The sequence below is a fragment of the Salvelinus namaycush genome, chromosome 8 (assembly GCF_016432855.1).
Source record: "Salvelinus namaycush isolate Seneca chromosome 8, SaNama_1.0, whole genome shotgun sequence".
Lineage (NCBI taxonomy): Eukaryota > Metazoa > Chordata > Actinopteri > Salmoniformes > Salmonidae > Salvelinus > Salvelinus namaycush.
This window is the reverse complement of record NC_052314.1, coordinates 33,000,192-33,024,857: the sequence shown is the minus strand read 5'-3', so window position 1 is coordinate 33,024,857 and position 24,666 is coordinate 33,000,192. Positions and strand designations below refer to the sequence as shown.

At 42.4% G+C, this 24,666-nt stretch overlaps 1 protein-coding gene across 1 annotated transcript in view; it reads right to left on the bottom strand.

The window, feature by feature from the left end:
• The window catches only part of LOC120051885 (receptor-type tyrosine-protein phosphatase F), a 224,189-nt gene that overhangs the window by 14,030 nt on the left and 185,493 nt on the right, over positions 1–24,666 (bottom strand). The window contains exons 21-22 of the mRNA XM_038998772.1: positions 12,540–12,652; positions 5,601–5,698 (exon numbers count right to left, since the gene is read on the bottom strand). Of these exons, the coding sequence (XP_038854700.1) occupies positions 5,601–5,698; positions 12,540–12,652 (211 nt within the window). The remainder of the gene's footprint in view (positions 1–5,600; positions 5,699–12,539; positions 12,653–24,666) is intronic.

Genomic DNA, 24,666 nt, shown 5'->3' with positions numbered 1-24,666 from the left:
GAGTGTAGTTTACAGGCGCACTTTTTATTCCGGTCAAATAACAGCACAAAGTAACATAAAATGTGCCCAAAACAGGGAACATAGACATAAAGTAATGCGCATAACAATATCCACAATATCAAAATACATGTAACACAAACAATCCTACACACAGACATGATGGTGAACAGAGGAATAAATACATATGATTTGATTGGGGAATGAAAACCAGGTGTGCAGGGAACAAGACAAAACAAATGGATACATGAAAAATGGAGCGGCGGTGGCTAGAAAGCCGGTGACGTCGACCGCTGAACGCCGCCCGAACAAGGAGAGGAGACGACTTCGGCGGAAGTCGTGGCGCACACACACACACACACACACACACACACACACACACACACACACACACACACACACACACACACACACACACACACACACACACACACACACACACACACACACACACACACACACACACACACACACACACTATGGCTGACAGTGTTTGGCCGAGTGGCTGAAAGACATTGTTCGCTGTATTTATCATAGACACAACAGAGCATGCACCACAAATGGGACCCTATTCCATATTCAGTGCACATTTTTGGACCATGGCCCACAATAAGGTACCATTTGAGACGCAACCTGAGAGAGATGCACCTGTCTCCCGACTCCAGAATACGCCTCTGATTCCCTGAGGGCCTGGATGTGATGTTATTTTTGTCAAACATTTATTGTAAAATGTACAGAAACTTACTGGCAGCAATTGGCCAGTAAGTTACTGTAATTCATTTTACTGTACAGCTACTGTAAACCTTTTTATGGAACCAAAAATGTTACTGTAATTGAATTAACAGTACCAATTACAATTACAGCATATTACTGTAAATACCCAGTGACATATTACCCAGTGTTCTTTGCAAGTTTTCATTTAAACATGTACATTTTGGTCATTTAGCGGGTGCTGTTGTCATTACAGCAAGTAAAAATGTTTCTGTAACTGTTAACAAAGCATTCCAACCTGTAGTGATGTTATGCTTGATACCAGAGCTCTGAGGCATGAGTTGAAATCGCTAAGAAGCTAACTTCGAAGCAGTGTGCCGATGCATGTATCACTTTATCAGAAGTGCGTCATCAATGACGTACGAAGCTTAGTTTGATCACGTACTTTTTCAAACCATGTGTTGCAAAATGCGAGATCCCACTGATTTCACCCTGGTTCCGGTGGTTTTTTAGATTCCAAGCTGCTTTCAAACACTGACTGGACACTATACTTACATATAGTTATGATTTTGTACAAAATATTTTTCACCTGACCGGTAGCTTAGCAGGTAGAGTAGGGAACAATGGAACATTCACTGATGTGGGGGTATGCGTTTGAGTCCTGTTGAAGGCACACTATTTAGAAAATTGCATTTCTGTTAAAAGAATTTGCATTATTTAGTATAAGCTTCTGTATTAAGCATCCTAAATAATGCAATAGATTCAGTTTTTGAAAAAGAGGCAACTTGAAGGCAAAAAAATGGAAGCATGATGTAAGATGCAAACCTGGTATTCCAACTGATTATAGGCTACTAAAGCCAACGACTTACCGCTCGCTGTCCCATGATATTATGATGGAAACAGAGAAAAAATACCTGTGATAATCGCACACTGCTATTTATTTCTGACCAGATGTCACTAATGTGCAATGTGAACAGATAATGAATCTCAGAGTATTTAACCGTTTTTTTGCACAATTTGATGAAAGCACCGAAGCCATCAGAAAGCCTCGGTTTCCCATCACTACTAAACTCATAGTGATTACATGGCAAAACAGATGAAAATGACATGGCTAGCCACTCAACCATTAAGGGTTTGAGACTTGCTCCCACTCTGATCTGTTCCCTAGATAAATTAAGTTCTTACAGAACTACTACCACCTATCAGTTAATTTTGTACAGCAGTCTCACTAACGGGTGCAACACATATATAGTCTCTTACAAGACAAACCTCAAAATATGTTAATGAGTCAGAAACAATATCATACTCCCACTCATGTTTTAAAACACTTTTGGCGCTCCAAAAATGCAGTATGGTACTATACTCTGAATTACAGTAAAATTTCTGGCAACATTTGGCCAGTAATATACTGTAGATTTTCAGGACAAGGTTTCTAAAATTCTTGAAATACAGTATATATTAGGTGTATTCTGTGCGGTTACAGCATTCTCACTCACGGGTGCACCAAATATAGCCTCTTACAAGGCACGCCTTAAAATATGTTAATGTCCCAGAGACTCTTTCGCAGCCCACAACATTTTCCCACAATACACCATCATTAATTCTGTAATACACGTTTAAGGTATTTTACTGTGCATTCTACAGTGTTTTACTGTTGAAATTAAAGAAAAGTCTTAGTGTGCTGTAAAAAAAAAAAGTATTTTACTGTGTATTCTACAGTAATTTACTGTTGAAATTACATAAGTCTGCTAAATACAGCAAACAATGTCTTTCAGCCACTGGGCCAGACACTGTCAGCCATAGTGTGTGTGTGTGTGTGTGTGTGTGTGTGTGTGTGTGTGTGTGTGTGTGTGTGTGTGTGTGTGTGTGTGTGTGTGTGTGTGTGTGTGTGTGTGTGTGTGTGTGTGTGTGTGTGTGTGTCAGCGCGTAAGCGTATTGTAATTTATGTCAGCTGTCTACACATCCACCGAGGGAAAAACAGACACATGGGCTATGCAGTAGATCGAACGCACTAGACATGTTAAACAGACCTATCTTTTGCTATAACTGAAAAAAAGCATTTCCCATTCTTTTCCCGATGATATCCTAATCTAGCGAGGCACATTAGGAGGTTATTGTGTCTGGTGAACAGCCTGATTAATACCTGTTGTCACTCCCCAGCGTACATTACCAGCCAAGCCCTCTCATAACTTGTTTGCAAAGTCCCAATCCTAAATGTGTCATCTCTGCGTGAACCGACGCTCCCTGAACATATGGTGTTGCTTCCTTCCTCTGTGTCAGCAAAAGGCATCAGTCCCCACTACTGAGGAAACGTTTGAGTTGGACAGCATGTGCCAAACAGAGTAAGGCACAATCAACTAACAACTGTAATTGTTTTCACCTGTCTGAATACAGCTCAGGCGAGGAGAATGAAGGATTCCTTAGTGAGAGTCTTGGACTAGTGCAAGGCAGCACTCACCACTCAGTAGCAGGCAGTGATCATTAATCACTCATCGTAGGCATATGAAGAAAGGTGTGTGTGTGTGTGTGTGTGTGTGTGTGTGTGTGTGTGTGTGTGTGTGTGTGTGTGTGTGTGTGTGTGTGTGTGTGTGTGTGTGTGTGTGTGTGTGTGTGTGTGTGTGTGTGTGTGTGTGTGTGTGTGTGTGTGTGTGTGTGTGCGTGTGTGTGTGCGTGTGTGTGTGTATGTGTTGCCCATATTAACCAGAGTGAGAATTTTAGCTCAGACTTTTTACTAGCTATTTGCATAATTCTACTTAATTCTACATAATAACAAAGTGGGAGAAGGGGGGTTCAAGCTTCCTAAAGTACAGAATATTTCTGTATTTTGTGTGGATACAGCATTCTCACTCAAGGGTGCAACAAATATAGCCTCAAATGCAAGTCTTAAAATATGTTAATAAGCCATAGACTCTTTCCCAGCCCACAACATTTTCCCACAATGCACAATCATTAAATCTGTAAAATACATTTAAGGTATTTTATTGTGCGTTCTACAGTGTTTTACTGTTGAAATTACAGAAAAGTCTTACAGTGTGCGTGTGTACGCATGGTTGTGTGCGCTTGTTGTTGTTAATGGAACCTGTCTACAGATCCACCGAGGGAAAAACAGCCACACAGGCAATGCAGTGAATCGAACGCACAAGACATGTTAAACAGACCTATCATTTGCTATAACTGAATGATGCAGCAGCAGTGGTATTCAAAAAGCGTCTCCCATTCTTTTCCCGATGATATCCTAATCTAGCGAGGCACATTAGGAGGTGATTGTGTCTGGTGAACAGCCTGATTAATACCTGTTGTCACTCCCCAGCGTACATTACCAGCCAAGCCCTCTCATAAATTGTTTGCAAATTCCCAATCCTAAATGTGTCATCTCTGCGTGAATCGACGCTCCCTGAACATATGGTGTTGCTTCCTTCCTCTGTGTCAGCAAAAGGCATCAGTCCCCACTACTGAGGAAACGGTTGAGTTGGACAGCATGTGCCAAACAGAGTAAGGCACAATCAACTAACAACTGCCATTGTTTTCACCTGTCTGAATACAGCGCAGGCAGGGAGAGACTTGGACTGGCGCAAGGCAGCACTCACCACTCAGTAGCTGGCAGTGATCATGAATCACTAATCGTAGGCAATTAAGAATAAAGGTGTATGTGTTGCCCATACAAACCAGAGTGAGAATTTTAGCACAGACTTTTTACTAGCTATTTGCATAATTCTACCTAATTGCTTAGTTCACCCTTTAAAATGACAACAGTTGACATAGTCTGGGCTTCTATCCCAACCCTCACCACTGAAACATCATTTAAACAGTATGCATAACCTATTAAAGACACTCACGGTACTCTGACGACTACTACACTTTGAGTGGTCATGACTGTATTAGAATTATACAAATGTGTGTGTTAGAGGCCAATCACAGACTCACGCTCTATTCCAAATGGCAGAACAAAGTGTGTGTGTGTAGATGAGCAATGTTTCAAATAGACCTAGCTTGTGCATCACTATCCCTAGCTATCACCAGAGAGGAAGAGGTCAAGCAAGAGGATAACCTCTGTCCAAAATCTGCCCCTGCCAGATAAGCATATCTTTTTGCATGGAAGTCTATGAGAGTGTCAAATTACATGACGCTTATTTGATCAAATAGCATAATGTCTAGGTTGTTACAAATGCACTCTTATAAGCGGACACACGTGCCCTTCTGCAACTTAGTTGTGCCTGTTGTTCACACACGTATCTGCTCTCTCACTGGCTAGAATGGTCCCACCTGATCTCGTCTCCTGCTGCCTGCCTTCCATGTTTGAGGACATGTATTTTCATTGTTAGAGTGGTTACTTGAACATCTTGTCAATATAATAGATAATCTTAGCTATCACTAGCTAACAAGAGTGAAGCAATTCGAGGCAGAGACATAAAGACATCATAGAGACACCCCTAAATCTTTTCTGATTGGGGAAGGCCCACTCAGGTCTGCTTATTGAGCAAAACATCTCACTGGCATCTCACTGGCTCAGCATAATAGAATCCACCCAATGGTTGCGTTGCGTTCCCCTGCCGAGACATTATATGCATCAACCAATGGTTGCGTGCCACGTCATCGACTGTGTCATTGACCACGAAAGGGTTCTACCTGGAACCAAAAAATGTTCTTCAAAGGGTTATGGGGACAGCCGAAGAACCCTTTTAGTTTCTAAATAGCACCTTTTTTTTCTAAGAGTGTAGTGATAAAGACAGCCAGTGGTTCCAGGGCAGTGTGTGAGCCCTAATCAAAGTGTCAAGCTAATCTTTTGAGAGAGACTATAGATCTAGAAACTACAGAGACTACAGTATATGAGCGAACTGAGTTGTAGACAGCCAGTGGTGGTCAGCAGGGCAGAGCAGAGCAGGGGTAGTTACCTCATACTCCTGTGAGAAGCGGAGTCCGTCGTTGGCCTTGAGTCGCTCGATGTGGTCAGACAGATCAGCTGTGGAGATGAGAGGGTGCTCCATCATCCCTGAAGGAGAGATGAAGAATGTTACCTATTTACAGCAGTACATACAACGTTCCTTCAGCTATGGATGAAACGTAAAACACACTGTAATATATGGACGCACACACACTTGCAGCAGGTTGCCGTTTATTGGGATGAGAGTGGTCCTGGAGGCAGAACTGAGCGATTTCTGCTAGATGTGCCAGCTGCAATGTCAAAATTGGCTATATTGTAAACATTTATGAAAACAAAATGTGCTTTTTGTTCTTAATTTAAGGTTAGGGTTAGCAGTGTGGTTAAGATTAAGGTTAGTGTTATGTTTAAAATCAGATGTTATGACTTTGTGGCTGTGCAAGCTAGTGACCGTTCTGCAGAGCTGCCTCCAGAACAAGATTCATGACGAAAAAGCTAACCTGCACACATGCATGCAAACAACAGACATACACACACTGAATGTGAGATATGCAACCAGTGAACTGATGCAAGTGTGATGACAAAGCACAGAGCTCATTCAGAGTGGTGATATGGAAAGAAGTGTAGAGAGAGAGAGAGAGAGAGAGAGAGAGAGAGAGAGAGAGAGAGAGAGAGAGAGAGAGAGAGAGAGAGAGAGAGAGAGAGAGAGAGAGAGAGAGAGAGAGAGAGAGAGAGAGAGAGAGAGAGAGAGAGAGAGAGAGAGAGAGATCAGGAGGATGTCCAGAGCATCATGCTTTAACAACAGGTCACTCCATTTTTCCATGAAGTGGTAGGTGAAACCTATCCCTTGCTATAGCTACATAAGACCAACATCTTAATACATTAGTAATGATATTGTCACAAAGCAAAACAATACTTTAGAAAATATACCATATACATTTGCTACCAGGTGATATATAGCTATTGATGCAGGAACAATCTTTCATCTCGGCTTGTCCTCAAAGCAATACCGAATGGATTATCCTCCAAAATGACAGGACAGACCGAGACATAGACACCAATAAACAACAAACACAGACACAAATGTCTCAAACATATTATATTGATTCAAATAATAAATGAATGATATCATTGTCAATAGAGGCTCTATGTATATAACTGCATTTTTATCTCATTGGCTTATTATTAAAGACCCTAAGCTCTGACCTCTAAACCCTGACTCTCTCCTCTAACCCCTGACCTCCCACAAACCGCCATCCAATCAGCCAATCAAACACTGTGGATAGTTCTCAGCCAGCGGTGACAGGTAGCAGTTCTGAGGCCAGCCTGTGGAAAGGAAGTGACACAGCTAGTGGGGATGAGGGGGGTGGGAGTGCAGTGGAAGGGGGTGGGAGGATCCTGCCGACTGAGCTACAAATCAGACGTTCACAGAGAAGGTGCAGCTAGCATGGAGCCGAGATGAGATGGCCTTAGTGGGTGACATACAGAAATCAGTATTGGAGGATGAATAGAGAGGGTGGAGGTGGGTGTTCTTGGAGGAGGGGGAGGGGGGTGTTCCACCTCAGCTCCCAAAGTAGCACCATCACAACACTTGCTGTCAGTTTTGGTGCAACAGTCACTGACTACATAAACTAACTACTGTATATACAGATCAGGATCAGTTCTAACACTAATAAGTACATGATGGGTAGTTATATTTGTCCTATTACAGCTCAGACTGTGCCTCGGGGGGAGTTGAGATATGCAAAAAAAAATCACATTTCCAATTTACACATACATATAATCCACACATGTACATGTGTGAATTGGAAATGTTTTTTTTTGCATATCCCAACTCCCCCTGAAGCACAGTCTGAGCTGTGATTGTGCTACTGAGAGAACTGATGCAGAGTGACTCAGAGATCAGAGAGAGAGAGAGAGAGAGATCAGAGAGAGAGCGAGATCACAGAGAGAGAGATCAGAGAGAGAGAGAGAGATCAGAGAGAGAGAGAGAGAGAGAGAGAGAGAGAGAGAGAGAGAGAGAGAGAAAGAGGATATGCTTAAATAGGTAGAAAACACAGGAGGAATGAAAACTAACTTGGAGTGTTCGGACAACTGAGGGCACTGGAACCTGTGGGGAGAAGATGGGGGAGGTCGGTGTGTCATACTCAACAGCCAATACCAGAGGAATCGTTCATGTTAAAGGGGGAAGAGAGGAAAAGGAGGGGAGAAGAGGGTAAAGAAGGATTAGGAGAGAGATAAAAGGGGATAGAGAAAGAGCACCAAGGTTTTCAGAAAGCCTGGTTGTGTAAATGTCTGTACATCTGAAGAGAGTCAGTTTGTTAGGCTGAAACTGAGAGGAATGATAGAATTCCAGGCGGTCTCCATCCATGACAATAGCCTGGATCCAAGTTGAACTGTTCGATTTCACCTCATGATATTGGTTCCGGGCTACCATGACAGTCCAAACGTACCCTGACACATAACTGTCTTAGACATACGACTTAGACTATACTGTATGTACTACCACCCTATATTAAAGTAGCATAGAGTGCTTAAGTATGCAACAGAGGCATCAATAGTAAAGAACTGAGCTATTAGGACACGCCTGCTGTCTAGCACTGTTCTTCATTGTTGCTCACGAAGGACACACAAGGTACGAGGCAACCTAGTCAACATCATACCTGCCTCTATTTGTGTAAACAACATCAGACAGGTCCCCCACTGCTAGAGACCCACAAGCTGCCATCTAATAGCACATTACTAGAACAAATACTAAAGAGGATCCCTGTGAAGGATCTAGCTTCAAAACACCCCAGCGTGGAGGGATGGAGGGTAGAGGGATGGTTTGAAAGAGATGAAAAGAGGAATGGGGGGGAGAGAGATGAGATGAAGGGTTAGAGAGAGAGAGGGAGCAATGGCATAGAGTAAGAAAGAGCGACAGCAAAAGACAGAGTGAGAAAGCGAGACAGAGGGCGAGAGAGCGCACAGGAAGAAAGTGCTAGAGAGAGAGGAGAGGAGGAAACACAGAAAGAAAGGGAGAGTGATTATGTGGGCTTAATTTGAGTTCAACGCTGCTTCCAACGGTTAATTAGCAAGCTGGGTCATTGCAGCCCATTAGAAGAGACACAGAGGCTGTGTCCCAAATGGCACCCTATTCCCTATATAGTGCACGACATTTGACCAGGACCCTGCTTGCCAGTTATCTAGCAGTTCTCAGCTTTTAGCAGCCAGTGGCTAGCTATTTCTTACTGGAGATAAAAAACTGCCATCCTTTCTTCGAGTCATTACTTTATTATTTAATGGCAACCTCAAACAATTAATTTAGACCCAGGATTTATTTAAAACATACGTTTATTTGCCCAGCTATTAAAAAGGACAGCGGCTATTTGAGACAGCGTTTAATTGAAGTTTTACGACATGATAAGAGACCATTTAGGCTTCTCAAGGTCATACATTGAGGTTTAGAGGGAGAGGACATCTCGACTCTCAGACTAAAACCAGCGCTTTGAGTTGTTGATCGACAGATAGTACCTTCAATCCTCAACTACAGTATCTCTCTTTGCATAGAGTATACCAACTTCACCTCAACCCAAGTACTACAAATACTACAAGATTGATATGATCCTATACATTAGGCCTTGTTAACTTACAATCCTTCTCATCCTCAATCCTTCAATATAACAAAGACAAGATGATGACATCCACACAGAAAATTCTCCAGTGTTAAAAAACAAAAGCAAATAACACAGAGAAAGTGTGAAATTAACACACTGCTTAGTGTATTTCCCAGAATACCTTAGCTTTCGAGTAAATTGTAGTTACCGCCCATGACTGTGTTTGTTTTTGACAGAGACATCACTGCTGCATTTATCCATTTTTGGTCTCATGGACTTCACCAAGTGAGATCCTAATTGAATACGTTATTAAAGAAAATCTTTAAAGACATCCTCCAGTGATTTTTGAACTTCTCCTGTTGAAAAGAGATATCCCAAGTATAAAATACTGTAATGTCCACACACGAAAGGGTACAACAATTATGTTTTAGGCAAAATATTTTTTTTTAGACACAACTGAAAACTTCAAGGAGTAGCACATTCAAGGAGTTGGTCTGATGGGATTGTGATGTCATCAGCCTCCCCCCTTGCGTGAGGAACAATAGAGAGCAATAGAGAACAAAAGAGAAAGCGCCCACCCACCCCATTTGTGCTATGTCATGACTTACCTGTACCACCTATTGAGATGTGCCTTTTGTTAAGTAAATCAGATGTTAAATCATGCGAAAAGGAGACTGGAGTGCCACTTTAGCACAATGCCATACATATTTTATAAGGCTTTATTTTGAGTGCCGAGTTTTACCCTAATACAGGAACCTGGAACTCATACACATCACTTAGAACCAAAACCATGACAATCATTAACATGTTTCCCAGTATGCTCTATTGCAGTTTGATTTTTCAAAATGGTTTGTTTCATTATCTGTTTGTGCATGTACATGGATTAATTAATTAATCTTATGCCACTCAAATAAAAATTACAAATATTTTCTAAACTGATCAAACATGTTACTTTGAATTATTGCACCTGTTACTGAAATGGCTGATCCAGTTTAGATGCTTTAGCTCAGGTCTCGCCCACCTCATTTCTGGAGAGCTACCCTCCTGTATGTTTTCGAACCAACCCCAGTTGTAACTAACCTGGTTTAGTTTATCAACCAGCTAATTATTAGAATCAGGTATGCTAGATTAGGGTTGGTGTGGAAACCTATATGATGGTAGCTTTCCAGGAACTGGGTTGGAAAGCCCTGCTTTAGGTAGTCTCATAGCATAGTCTTCCCAACCCATTCTGAAAACAGGTTCCAAAAGTTGTATATCCCTACACTGGCTGGATTCCAATAGAACATACATATCACCTTGTAAGTTACCATAATGTGACATGCAGGCCCTATGTGGCCTGTAAACCACAAGTTTCAGCCCATTGTATTACACACAACAAAAGGTTTAGATTTGTGCCTAAAGGGGTACAAACACTTGTAACTGTAGTGTTACTCTGTAAGGTCATCCTTTGTACCTTTTTAAGTGCATCATTGTACCCCAGTTCATACCTCAGGCCAGGAAGGAAGTAGGGTTATCAAAATTGACTGGTTGAATGATTTCAGATTTCCCTCTTCCATTTCCAGGAAACTTCCAACCAGGATTTCTGGAAAACCTGGGAAATGTATCATTATTTTCCAATTCTACCTGCAAGTCACTTTATGCCAGTTTACAAAGTGATGTGTAATTCCTTTGGAATCCAGACAGATTTAGGATATCCAACATTTGGCGTTTGTATTCATCTGCATTCGGAATGACTTCCAGGATTAGGAACATTGTGCGGTGACTACCTAAGACATTTAAACTGGACCAAACTTTTCAGTAACGGGTGCAAAAAATGTAACTAACCCCCCCCAAAAATGCCATCTTTATTTTTCTAGGCAAGTCAGTTAAGAACAAAATCTTATTTACAATGACGGCTTACCCCGGCCAAACGCTGGGCCAATTGTGCCCCGTCCTATGGGACTCCCAGTCATGACCGGTTGTGATACAGCCTTGTATTGAACCAGGCTCTGTAGTGACACCTCTAGCACTGAGATGCAGTGTCTTAGACCACTGCACCATTCGGGACCCCACAATGCATCAATGCACATGCACAAACATAGATACTGAAACAAACAATTCCAAAAACCAACCTGCAATAGAGCATGCTGGGAAATATAATAATGATGGGTGTGGTTTTGGTTCAAAGCGATGTATATGAGTTTCAGGTCACTCTATTAGGGTAATACTAGGCCCTCAAAATAAGGCCTTATGAAATATGTAAGGTATTGTGTTATATAATACACATTTTTTATCACTTGGTGAAGTCAGGAGGGCTGAAAATGGATGAATGCAACAAGGATATCTCTGTCACTAACAAATTCAGTCATGGGTGTTTTTTTATTTGAAAGATAAGGCAATCTGGGAAATATTTAAATAAGGGTTTAAACTAAGCAGTGTTAATTTAACACTGTTCCCAATGTCTATATGGGTCCACAAACTCAATACTTACACTGTGTTTATGTAATCATTTTTTTTACACTGGAGAATTCCACCGATGATTGTCGACATTCAATTATTTGCTGACTATCTTTAATTTGAGATAACCAGCATCTGATATTGTTCTAATTTAGCTGAATCTAATTTAGCTGCATATAAACCGAGAACTCAGATGGTTTCCTACTACATCTTCCAAAGCTGTCCTGTGAGCTGCACTACATTGCTTCTCCTATCCAAGTGGTTACAAAAATCTACACATTTACCAGAATTTATCAAAGCGTAGGAGTGTTACCAGTGGAGGTGGCTAGAGGCCAGGTTTTATAAGCAACCTTGTTAGAGATTTGTCTGTAGGCAACGTGGAAAGTATGGCCATGGTTGCTAAATTTAAGTGCGTCTGTGTGGGTTGTTTGTCTGCTCAATGAGATCTCAAAGTTTCCCTTCGAAATTCAACGTATTATGGATGAACGTCTATTTTTGACCCATTCATTCTGCATGGTCACAGGGTTAATTCTGTGTGGTTACAGGGTAAAACAGAAACAACTCAAAGGGTTAACTTTGTGTTCATTCCGAGTGGTTAAGGTTAGGACTATGGTTTATTAAGGAAGGCTTAAAACAAAATTAATGAAAAACAACGCACTATTACCATCAGGTATTATCAGTATTCACAGTATTCTCGCGGCTTGCTAGAACATTGTGAACTGCGGTAGCGCAGTGGTCTAAGAAGCGTGCTCCGACTCCGAGAATCATGAGTTTGCTCCCGGTGTTTTATGGGTGAGTGCCGAGAAAGGCCTATCGACGTTCTTAGGACCTTTTCAAACGTCCGAATTCACAGTGTTTGTCTTAGTGATCAGTCTGGTCTGCTAGTGTGTCTGGGTGGGTGAGTTTGTGTGTGTCTATACCTTGTGTCTGGTAGTTAAGTCGTCTCATCTCCACAGGGTCAGAGGAGTGGGCCAGCAGAGAGTCCTTCACCCCAGCAGAGTGTTCATCCTTGGCAGAGGGAGATGCTCGTTTCCTGGGGAGAGAGGCAGGGAGGAGAGGCCATGAGAGGAGCTGTAAACACAGTATATACTCTGTTCCAAAATTCACACTACTATTTAGAATGTAATGTATTTGGCATGTATTCTAAGTGGCATGCTAAAAGGCCTTTAGACATTGGAATGTAACCATACAGCAGCCTTGGGATGGTCAACCCCATATACAGATTACCCATCAGAACCCAACCCAAAGACTGACATCTGTTTATTTCTGAAATGATGTGGAAGATACCGGATACCAAGACGATGCTCAATTTGCAGGTAGTTAAAAGTTCTGTTGAGATTTGTAACTTCCTGAAGCAGAGGCACACATCTACTCTTCAGAGTCAGATCAGAATCCCAGAATCACATTTACACATACCCGGAAATTGACTTAATGAATAGGTGCTTCCAGTAATAGAAAATGTACAAGACAGACAAGACAAAGTCAACATACAGAATACAAAATATAAATACAGTACACATAAATAAGTACATTTGTTTTATGTCCCAAACTGCACCATCCCCGCTATATAATGCACTAGTTTTGACCATAGCCACAGCCCTCAGCTCTGGTCAAAAGTAATGCACTATATAGGGAATAGGGTGCAATTTGAGTATGCTGCTGTTAAATAACACTGTCTGCCGGGCTGTGTTCGTTGGTTCCCCAGATGAGGCCGTTTATGTGTGGAGGGCCCAATTTACTGTCTACACAGCTGGGGGGGAAGTGGTGACACAGTTTTAGGTTTACGCTCATTAAAACCTCTAATTTCCCCCATATGAATGTGTGAAAACAAACAGGCTGAGCAATTAACGGATCAGTTGCAGTGACAGACTAGCAAGGCTGGCTAATTACAGAGATGGAGAGAAAGAGAGAAGGAGGGAGGGAAGGAAGGAAGGAGAGAGGGAGGGGGGGGGGGGGTGGGAGAGGGAGGGACTTGGGGAAGGGGAAAGGGGGATGGAGTAGAGAGAGGAGAGAAAGAAAGAGAAGGAGAGGAGGGAGGAAAGTAGGTAGAGGGGAGAGAGAGAAACAGAGAGAGCACATCTCCTCCATTCCCAATGCACCACACACGTCTCCTAGCGCTAGCATGATAACTGAGGTCTTAAGTGTTGACATGTTACAGCTGCTGCCAAGCAAATGCATTAAAGCCTGCGTTCGTTTCTCTGGGTAGCGCTAACATTACGCTAACATGTCATGTGCAGCAGCCTCCATCGCTGAGTGCTGCTGCGCTCACCTAACTCTCTCTCAGGGGCAGCTATTAGTGATGCCATGCTATCATAGCTGTCTATGAGAGGTGTCAGTCATGTTACTAGCCCTAAACTTACAGTTGAAGTCGGAAGTTTATATACACCTCAGCCAAATACATTTATACTCAGTTTTTCACAATTCCTGACATTTAATCCTATAAAAAATTCCCTGTCTTAGGTCAGTTAGTATCACCACTTCATTTTAAGAATGTGAAATGTCAGAATAATAGTAGAGAATTATTTATTTAAGCTTTTATTTCTTTCATCACATTCCCAGTGTGTCAGAAGTTTGCATACACTCAATTAGTATTTGGTAGCATTGCCTTTACATTTTTTAACTTGGGTCAAACGTTTCGGGTAGCCTTCCACAAGCTTCCCACAATAAGTTGGGTGAATTTTGGCCCATTCCTCCTGACAGAGCTGGTGTAACTGAGTCAGGTTTGTAGGCCTCCTTGCTCGCTCACGCTTTTTCAGTTCTGCCCACAAATTTTCTATAGGATTGATGTCAGGGCTTTGTGATGGCCACTCCAATACCTTGACTTTGTTGTCCTTAAGCCATTTTGCCACAACTTTGGAAGTATGCTTGGGGTCATTGTCCAATTGGAAGACCCATTTGCGACCAAGCTTTAACTTCCTGACTGATGTCTTGAGATGTTGCTTCAATATATCCACATTCAATATATATGCCATCTATTTTGTGAAGTGGACCAGTCCCTCCTGCAACAAAGCACCCCCACAACATGATGCTGCCACCCCCGTGTTTCACGGTTGGAATGGTGTTCTTCGGCTTGCAAGCATCCCCCTTTTTCCTCCAAACATAACGATGGTCATTATGGCCAAACAGTTCTATTTTTGTTTCATCAGACCAGAGGACATATCTCCAAAAAGTATGATCTTTGTCCCCATGTGCAGTTGCAAACCGTAGTCAGGCTTATTTATGGCGGGTCTGGAGCAGTGGCTTCTTCCTTGCTGAGCGGCCTTTCAGGTTATGTCGATATAGGACTCATTTTACTGTGGATATAGATACTTTTGTACCTGTTTCCTCCAGCATCTTCACAAGGTCCTTTGCTGTTCGGCGATTGATTTATACTTTTTGCACCAAAGTACGTTCATCTCTAGGAGACAGAACGCGTCTCCTTCCTGAGCGGTATGACGGCTGCGTGGTCCCATGGTGTTTATCTTCTTGAGAATATAGGGGGCGCAGTTTCGCATTAGCATTAATTGGTCTCCAGATTAAACTGCCTAGTACTCAATTCTTGCTCGTACAATATGCATATTATTGTTATTATTGGATAGAAAACACTCTCTAGTTTCTATAGCCGTTTGAATTATGTCTCTGAGTGGAACAGAACTCATTCTACAGCACTTTTCCTGACAGGGAGTGAGATTTCAGAAATCTTGGCCTCTGGTCCCAGGTCAGTTTTAATGTCCCTGTAAATGCTATGAGGATACAAACACTGCCCACGCCTTCCTCTAGATGTCAGTAAGAGGTGACAACTTGAATGGAGTCGATTGCGCAATCAGGGCCTGTATAAAAGACCACAAGGCGGAAGTAGCTTTCTTTTCTTCCTGCGCCTGACGCACGATGGACGTCGGGACTGGCCTCCTTCCAAGCTTTGGTTTAGGCACTTCTATATCGCCGGTCATGTTTTTACTCGTTATAGGTGTTAAAAACATCATAAGGTAGTTAATTTAAACCGTTTTATAGCAATTTATATCCGTTTAGTGCGATTTTGAGGCATTTCTTTGTGACGCACTTTGAAGCGCTGGGCACGTTTCCAGTACCGGTCGAACGTTAGTGGCCATTTCGACGGGACAAGAGGACATCTTTCGACCAAAAGACGATTAGACCCGAGAAAGGATACATTGCCCAAGATTCTGATGGAAGATCAGCTCATAGTAAGAACTATTTATGATGATAAATCGTTGTTCTGTTGAAAAATGTTAAACGCATAAGCCGCCATTTTTTTTGGGTAGCTTCGCTTTGGCGAACCCTGTATTGCACAGTAAGGATAATTTTAGAAATGTAATTCAGCGATTGCATTAAGAACTAATTTGTCTTTCGATAGCTGTCAACCCTATATTTTTTAGTAAAGTTTATGAATAGTTATTCATTAGGCTAGATCACTGTCCAAAATGGCGCCCGACATTTTCGGCCCAGGTTGGCTACTATTCTCATTGTATAACCACGTTTTTTTGTGGCTAAATATGCACATTTTCGAACAAACTCTATGTATGTTGTAATATGATGTTACAGGAGTGTCATCGGAAGAATTCTGAGAAGGTTAGTGAAAAAAATTAATATATTTTGGCGATGATAACGATATCGCTCTCTTTGGCTTGAATCAATGCTCGGGTAACGTTTGCATATGTGGTATGCTAATATAACGATTTATTGTGTTTTCGCTGTAAAATACTTAGAAAATCTGAAATATTGTCTGAATTCACAAGATCTGTGTCTTTCCATTGCTATGCGCTGTGTATTTTTAAGAAATGTTTTATGATGAGTAAATTGGTAATACACGTTGCTCTCTGTAGTAATTCTAGTCGCTTTGGTGAGATTTGTGATGGTGGCTGCAATGGCAAACTATGATTTATACCTGAAATATGCACATTTTTCTAACAAAACCTATGCTATACAATAAATATGTTATCAGACTATCATCTGATGAAGTTTTTTCTTGGTTAGTGGCTATTTATATCTTTATTTGGTCGAATTGGTGATAGCACCTGATGGAGTAAGAAACTGATGGAGTTAGAAAAGTGGTGTCTTTTGCTAACGTGGTTAGCTAATAGATTTACATATTTTGTCTTCCCTGTAAAACATTTTAAAAATCTGAAATGGTGGCTTTATTCACAAGATCTGTATCTTTCATTTGGTGTCTTGGACTTGTGATTTAATGATATTTAGATGCTACTATTTAATTGTGACGCTATGCTAGCGATGCTAATCAGTGTGGGGGGGGTGGGGGGTGCTCCCGGATCCGGGTTTCTGAGTCGCTAGAAGTTATACTTGCGTACTATTGTTTGAACAGATGAACGTGGTACCTTCAGGCGTTTGGAAATTGCTCCCAAGGATGAACCAGCCTTGTGGAGGTCTACAATTTTTTTCTGAGGTCTTGGATGATTTCTTTTGATTTTCCCATGATGCCAAGCAAACAGGCACTGAGTTTGAAGGTAGGCCTTGAATTACATCCACAGGTACACCTCCAATTGACTCAAATGATATTAATTAGCCTATCAGAAGCATCTAAAGCCATACTTTTCTGGAATTTCCCAAGCTGTTTAAAGGCACAGTCAACTTAGTGTATGTAAACTTCTGACCCACTGGAATTGTGATACAGTGAATTATAAGTGAAATAATCTGTCTGTAAACAATTGTTGGAAAAATTACTTGTGTCATGCACAAAGTAGATGTCCTAACCGACTTGCCAAAACTATAGTTTGTAAACAAGAAATGTGTGGAGAGGTTGAAAAACTAGTTTTAACGACTCCAACCTAAGTGTATGTAAACTTCCGACTTCAACTGTAACTGCAGTGCACTACTTTTGACGAAAGCCCTTAAGGCTCGGGTCAATAGAGCTGCACTATATAGAAAATAAGATGCCATTTGGGACACACCCATGGAGATGGATGGCGAGATGAGGAATGTAATGGAGATCGTAATAAAGCATGGAGGCATGAAATAAGGAAGTGTGGGAAAGGGTGCTTTGTTATTCTGACTATTGCCTAGGAAACAACATGTAATTTGAACTCCAACTTTTGCATTTAGCTTACAAGGCGTCAGGGCTGCAGGTGTGTGTGGGTGGTGGTGGAGGGAACGGGGCGAAGGAGAAACCACAGACTATGATCTCTCAGAGAGACGTAGCTCAACAGATCAACGAGATCACAAAGAAATTTCTCAAAGCTGCCTGTAAACATTGCTCACACACGCATGCACACATTTGCATGCTCACACGCGCAAACACACCAGTCAAAGTGTGTTTTGGACACACACACACACACACACACACACACACACACACGCACACACACACAGACACACAAACAGTCAAGAGCCAGACTTGTCTCCTGTGAAAAAACACAACACACCAGTCAAAGAAACAAGACCACGGTGTGATGTGTGATAGTGATGGGAAGTTCAGTCAAAAGAACGATTCTTTAGACTAATTTTGTTAATTTGAGTCAGTAATGGCCAGAAGACGCAGGACCCCATACAAGCGAACGATGAACTGAAAACTTGAGAGTCATGATTCTACAAGCCTCTCGTTCACGTGTTGTTCACCGTGCTGTGCTTATTGAACCTGTCATTTGTGACTGAGACTTGTTGTTTAAACAATGTAGGCCTACATTTGTTGATTGCTAGGTATACAAATAAGATTATGTTTTTATACATTTGAAACAAGGTCTAGTTGTGGCCAGATCCGGACTAGATTGTGAACGACTGTTGGAGGAATGCATCGCTCGACTGCCGTGAGAGTGATAAGCACGATATGGTTCGCGAAATGCAGCCCCCCCAAACGATTTGTTCTCGAGTTCAAGTTTGTTGAGCAGAGGCTGTGCATGTTTTGATTCTACAAAGCCGATTCCATCATAACATTCAATAATTAATGAATTGCATTCATTCTTGCACCATGAGATCAATTATCAGTTAACATATATTTATCTTCTCTATGCTGCCTGCAGCATGATCCATTTTCCTTTGCGTAATTATGACAGACAGTTGTTGGTCAGAGCACAACTCCGGAGCCGTTGAGTCGGAGGAGGAGGAGGAGCTTGTATCAATCCTGCTGCTCGCAGGTCAAAAGAACGACTAAAATGAACGAGTCAACTCAGAAAAACGAATCATGACTTTCGAGTCAGTAGAAAGAGTAGTAAAAAAGAATCGATCGCGTACTGGACCTCGCTATGTGTGATCTTGACAGTGTAGTAGAAACAAAGAGCACGTCAGTCTGTCACTCTGACTCTCTACATCAGGCACCAGTCAGAACAGAACAGAGTGGAGCAGCCTGACCCAGAATGCACATCTTATAGAGGAGTAAAGGCATCCGTCCACATGCTTCCGAGCCGTAACAGTTTGGAACAGTTTGAGCCTATATTGTGACTACATTTTGTGACGTTTTTGTTAGTTTGTGTCTCAGTGAGGGTTTTATCGGTTGTTTGTGCACAACAGCAAAAAGTTTGAGGCAAGCCGAAGTCAGTAGCCGAAGTCTACTCTAATTAGTCGGTGATTGGTCAACAGGAGGGGTTCTTCAATTAAGTGTTTTTTTGTCATTCAACGAGAGACGAATCGGTTTCATGCACATTTTTTCACTTTAGAAATACTGCACCAAACGTCTGAATTTGATGTAAAAACGTATTATTTTTCAAGCGAAGGTCTTTTTTAAGGGACTATGCAAGCACACTCGTTCAGCCAGCTGAACTGAAGCATGCTGATGCCTTAGGGGGATGGGAGAGGAAGTGTGTGCTGCAGATTGACAGCCAAGCCAGGGTTGAGAGGGGGGAAAGTGGTGTAAGGGTGTAAAACAGGAGAGAAGTACTAACCTTTCTTGTTTGCTGCGTCCACAGAAAGCAGGGGGACAGTGAGCGAGGGAGAAAACAGAGAGTGAGAGAGAGGGAGGAGGATTCAATTACAGGGTTAAAGCATAGAAGCAGTGGATGGGGAACAGCACCTGGCTAATACAAGCTCTTTACTTCACACCTCCCACCCTCTCTCTCTCCCTCTCTCCTCCAATCTCTCAGCCCTGCGGTTTTATTCAGATAATAACGCTGACATTTCGAAAATGAGTTTTTCCTCCAGGGGCCCAGATCTCAATCCCTGTCACTGTGATCATCTTCAACAAGTGTTTAAATATCCGTTTTTTTCCTTTACAACCCATTCTCTTAATACATATGCTGGAAAACTAAAAAGAGGAGGATCTACATATCTGCTATGTGGGGCATTTAGGAGATAATTATATTCTCTGCAGGTGGACAGGCTTGATGATGGTACTTGAGGTAGATATTATACTAGCTCAGTGGAAATACAGTAGGCTGCATCCTGCAACTAACGTCCCGGTATCAACTATGTTATCATTGTGTGGACAGATGAGGATGGGGTTATTATATACTAAGTTGTTTCACCTCATATACTTTTGCAACTGTTGAAATGTCTATAGATCTGCCTCTCGTATTGTGTTTTGTAGCGTTTACATTCATTTATATTTGAATACAATCCATTCCAGCAAAATGACTTTCAAGTCATAAAAAGTTGCTATGTGTCCTGGCATGGACATCAGAGAGCTATAGGCCTATGCAGTCAAATAGGCATGTTAAATTGGGGCACTTCAAAATATTTCTTCTCATTTGCTGTGAAGAAATTCTCCACCCTCCTGCCATCTAAGTCAGCCTTGTCTGGACTTATCCACAGAGAAATACTTTGAATTACTAGTTCAGCTGAGTTCAGCTCATTACTTTCCTGGGTTGTTGTGTAAGAGCGAGTTGAGGTCTGGCTCCTTCTGATTGCCAGAGTGAGGAGAATTAAGGTGAGACCAAGCATTTTGGAATGCTTTTTTAAATGAAATTAAAGTCCTTTTTAATTATCAAGTCAAGCACCTGATTCCCTTGTTTGTTCAAGCAGGGCTGAAGCGTCTGAGAAGTAAGGAGAGCTACACTACCACAACCCCAGCAACTCAAAGACTGAACAAACAGTAAGAGAGAAGGGTGACAAAAGAGGAGAAGAAAGTTGAACAGATAGAAGAAGACAGAGAAAGGAGGACCAGCTCGTCCCATCCCAGCAGTGTGCTATCTAGCTGAGATGTCATTATTAGCGGAAGAAGCATATGGATCCCCTGTTCTTCCCTCTCTCTCTTACGCTAGCTCAGTTAGAAGCTCTAAGGACAGCTACATTCAAAGAGAGCAGAGAAAACATGGCTGGGCCAACTCTGGGAGAGCAGGGCCACAGGCTACCTGACTGAGAGACCTCCCATATCAATGCCCACTCCAAGGAGAGAGTCTCACAGAGCCTATAGGACTTCAGGCTGAGGCTAGATGAATGTCTATCTGTCTTGATGGAGCAACCACTGAAATCCAACGAATGCAGGCCAGTCAAGTTCTTCCACACCAATCTCAACAAACCATTTCTGTATAGACCTCGCTATGTGCATGGGGGTATTGTCATAGGAAAGGGTCTTCCCCAAACTGTTGCCACAAATTTGGAAGCACAGAAAAATCTAGAATGTAATTGTATGATATAGCATTAAGATTTCCCTTCACTGGAACTAAGGGTCCTAGCCTGAACCATGAAAAACAGCCCCAGACCATTATTCTTCCTCCACCAAACTTTACAGTTGGCACTATGCATTTGGGCAGGTAGCATTCTCCTGGCATCCGCCAAACCCAGGTTCATCCATCGGACTGGAAGATGGTGAAACGTGATTCAACATTCCAGCGAACACATTCCCACTGCTTCAGAGTCCATTGGTGGTGAGCTTTACATCACTCCAGCTGACGCTTGGCATTGTGCATGGTGATCTTAGGCTTGTGTGCGGCCGCTCGGCCATGGAAACCCATTTCATGAAGCTCCCGACAAACAGTACTTGTGCTGACTTTGCTTCCAGAGGCAGTTTGGAACTCATTATTGTTGCAACCGAGGACAGAAGATTTTTACATGCTTTGCGTATCAGCATTCGGCGGTCCAGTTCTGTGGGCTTGTGTGAGCTATCACTTCGCGGCTGAGATGTTGTTGCTCCTAGACATTTCCACTTCACAATAACAGCACTTACAGTTGACCAGGGCAGCTCTAGCAGGGCAGAAACTTGACAAGCTGGCTTGTTTGAAAGGTGGCATCCTATCATGGTGCCACATTGAAAGTCACTGAGCTCTTCAGTAAGGCCATTCTACTGCCGGTCATCTATGGAGTTTGCATGGCTGTGTGCTTGATTTTATACACCTGTCAGCAATGGGTGTGGCTGATATTGTCGAATCCACTCATTTGTAGGGGTGTCCACTTACTTATGTATATACCAAGCATTCGGAAAGTATTCAGACACATTTTGTTGAGTTACAGCCTTTTTCTAAAATGGATTAATAAACTATTTCCCTCATCAATCTACACACAATACCCCTTAATGTCAAAGCGAAAACAGGTTTTTAGAAATTTTAACACATGAAAAAAAAAACTTCTTTATTCAGACCCTTTGCAATGAGACTCGAAATTAATCTCAGGCGCATCCTGCTTCTATTGATCATCATTGAGATGTTTCTACAGCTTCATTGGAGTCCACCTGTGGTCAATTCAATTGATTGGTCATGATTTGGAAAGGCACACACCTGTCTATATAAGGTCCCACATTTGACAGGGCATGTCAGTGCAAAAACCAAGCCATGAAGTTGAAGGAATAGTCCGTAGAGCTCAGAGACAGGATTGTTTTGAGGCACAGATCTGGGGAACGGTACCAAAAAATGTCTGCAGCATTGAAGGTCCCCAAAAACAGAGTGGACTCCATCATTCTAAAATGGAAATAGTTTTGAACCACCAAGACTCATCCTAGAGTTGGCCGCTCAGCCAAACTGAGCAATCGGGGGAGAAGGGCCTTGGTCAGGGAGGTGGCCAAGAACCCGATGGTCACTCTGACAGAGCTCTAGAGTTCCTCTTTGGACATGGGAGAACCTTCCAGAAGGGCAACCATCTCTGCAGCACTCCACCAATCAGGCTTTTATGGTAGAGTGGCCAGACTGAAGCCACTCCTCAGGTAAAAGGCACATGACAGCCTGCTTGGAGTTTGCCAAAAGGCACCTAAAGACTCTCAGACCATGATAAACAAGATTCTCTGGCATGATGAAACTAAGACTGAACTCTTTGGCCTGAATGCCAAGAGTCACGTCTGGAGGAAAGCTGGCAACATCCATACTGTGAAGCATGGTGGTGACAGCATCATGCTGGGGGGATGTTTTTCAGCAGCAGGGACTGGGAGACTCGTCAGGATCGAGGGAAAGATAAACAGGCCAAAGTACAGAGAGATCCTTGATGAAAACCTGCTCCAGAGCGCTCAGGACCTCAGACTGGGGTGAAGGTTCACCTTCCAACAGGACAACGACCCTAAGCACACAGCCAAGACAAAGCAGGAGTGGCTTCGGGACAAGACTCTGAATGTCCTTGAATGGCCCAGCCAGAGCCCAGACTTGAAACCGATCAAACATCTGTGGAGAGACCTAAAAATAGCTGTGCAGCGACACTCCCCATCCAACCTGACAAAGAACAATGGGAGAAACTCCCCAAATACAGGTGTGCCAAGCTTGTAGCGTTATACCGAAGCGAATGTGAGCCCGTAATCGCTGCCAAAAGTGCTTCAACAAAGTACTAAGTAATGGGTCTGAATACTTATGTAAATGTTATATTTCAGTTTCTTATTTTTTATAAATTATCAAACATTTCTAAAATCCTGTCTTTGCTGTGTCATTATGGGGTGTTGTGTGTAGATTGATGAGGGGGAAAAAACAATAAGGTTGTTTTATAATAAGGCTGTAACATAACAAAATGTGAAAAAATTCAAGGGGTCTGAATACTTTCAGAATGCACTGTATGGTGTATAGTGCCAAGAATACATGTTTGCACTTTGCTTTAAGTACATACAACAACTTGAAGGTGTTATTTCTATAAAATGACAGTATACTGCTGTTTTCTGATTTCAATTAGTTTTATATTTTGTACCGTGACCACACTTGGTTGAGTGCGTCAATATTTCTGCAGTGCCATCAGGTTCATGATTATCGCTTGGAACATGTATTAACACACTGAAGAAATGGGGTATGGTTAGGATACAGTGTTGTTCCCTGGGGTGCAAAAAAGGGAAAGGTACACTTCACAGGTACACATATGAACTCACATGGTACAGTTCGGTACCTTGTAAGTATAATCAGACATGTTTCTACCCAACATTTAGAATATGAAGTACGATCATCATTCATAGGTGTGGGCAATGTACTGGTGGGGCTCATTAGCATATTTTGGGATGTGGTCAAATACACTATACAAAAGTATGTGGACACCGCTTCAAATTAGGGGATTAGGCTATTTCAGCCACAGCTGTTGCTGACAGGTGTATAAAATCGAGCAGAGCCTTTCAATGTGGCACCATCATAAGATGCAACCGTTCCAAGAAGTCAGTTCGCCAAATTTCTGCCCTGCTAGAACTGCCCCGGTCAACTGTAAGTGCTGTTATTGTGAAGTGGAAACGTCTTGGCACAACAATGCAATGCTGTTTTTCATGGTTCGGGCCCCTTAGTTCCAGTGAATGGAAATCTTAATGCTATATCATACTAGATGATTCTATGCTTCCAACTTTGTGGCAACAGTTTCCTGTTTCCGCATGACAATGCCCCCATGCACAGAAATGGTTTGTCAAGATCGATGTGGAAGAACTTGACTGGCCTGCTCAGAGCCCTGACCACAATCCCATCGAACACCTTTGGGTTGAATTGGAATGCAGACCGTGAGCCAGGCCTAATCGCCCAACATCAGTGCCCGACCTCACTAACGTCCTAGTGGAAGCAAGTCCCAGCAGCAATGTTCCAACATCTAGTGGAAAGCCTTCCCAGAAGAATGGAGGCTTTTATAGCAGCAAACTCCATATTAACACCCAGGATTTTGGAATGAGATGTTCGACGAGCAGGTGTCCACATACTTTTGGTCATGTAGTGTATATGTGCATTTGTGCCAACTGTCATGCCGATGCAAGTTAACCACCTCTTTTGACACTGTCTGCTCTACACAGGTGAGTCTGGA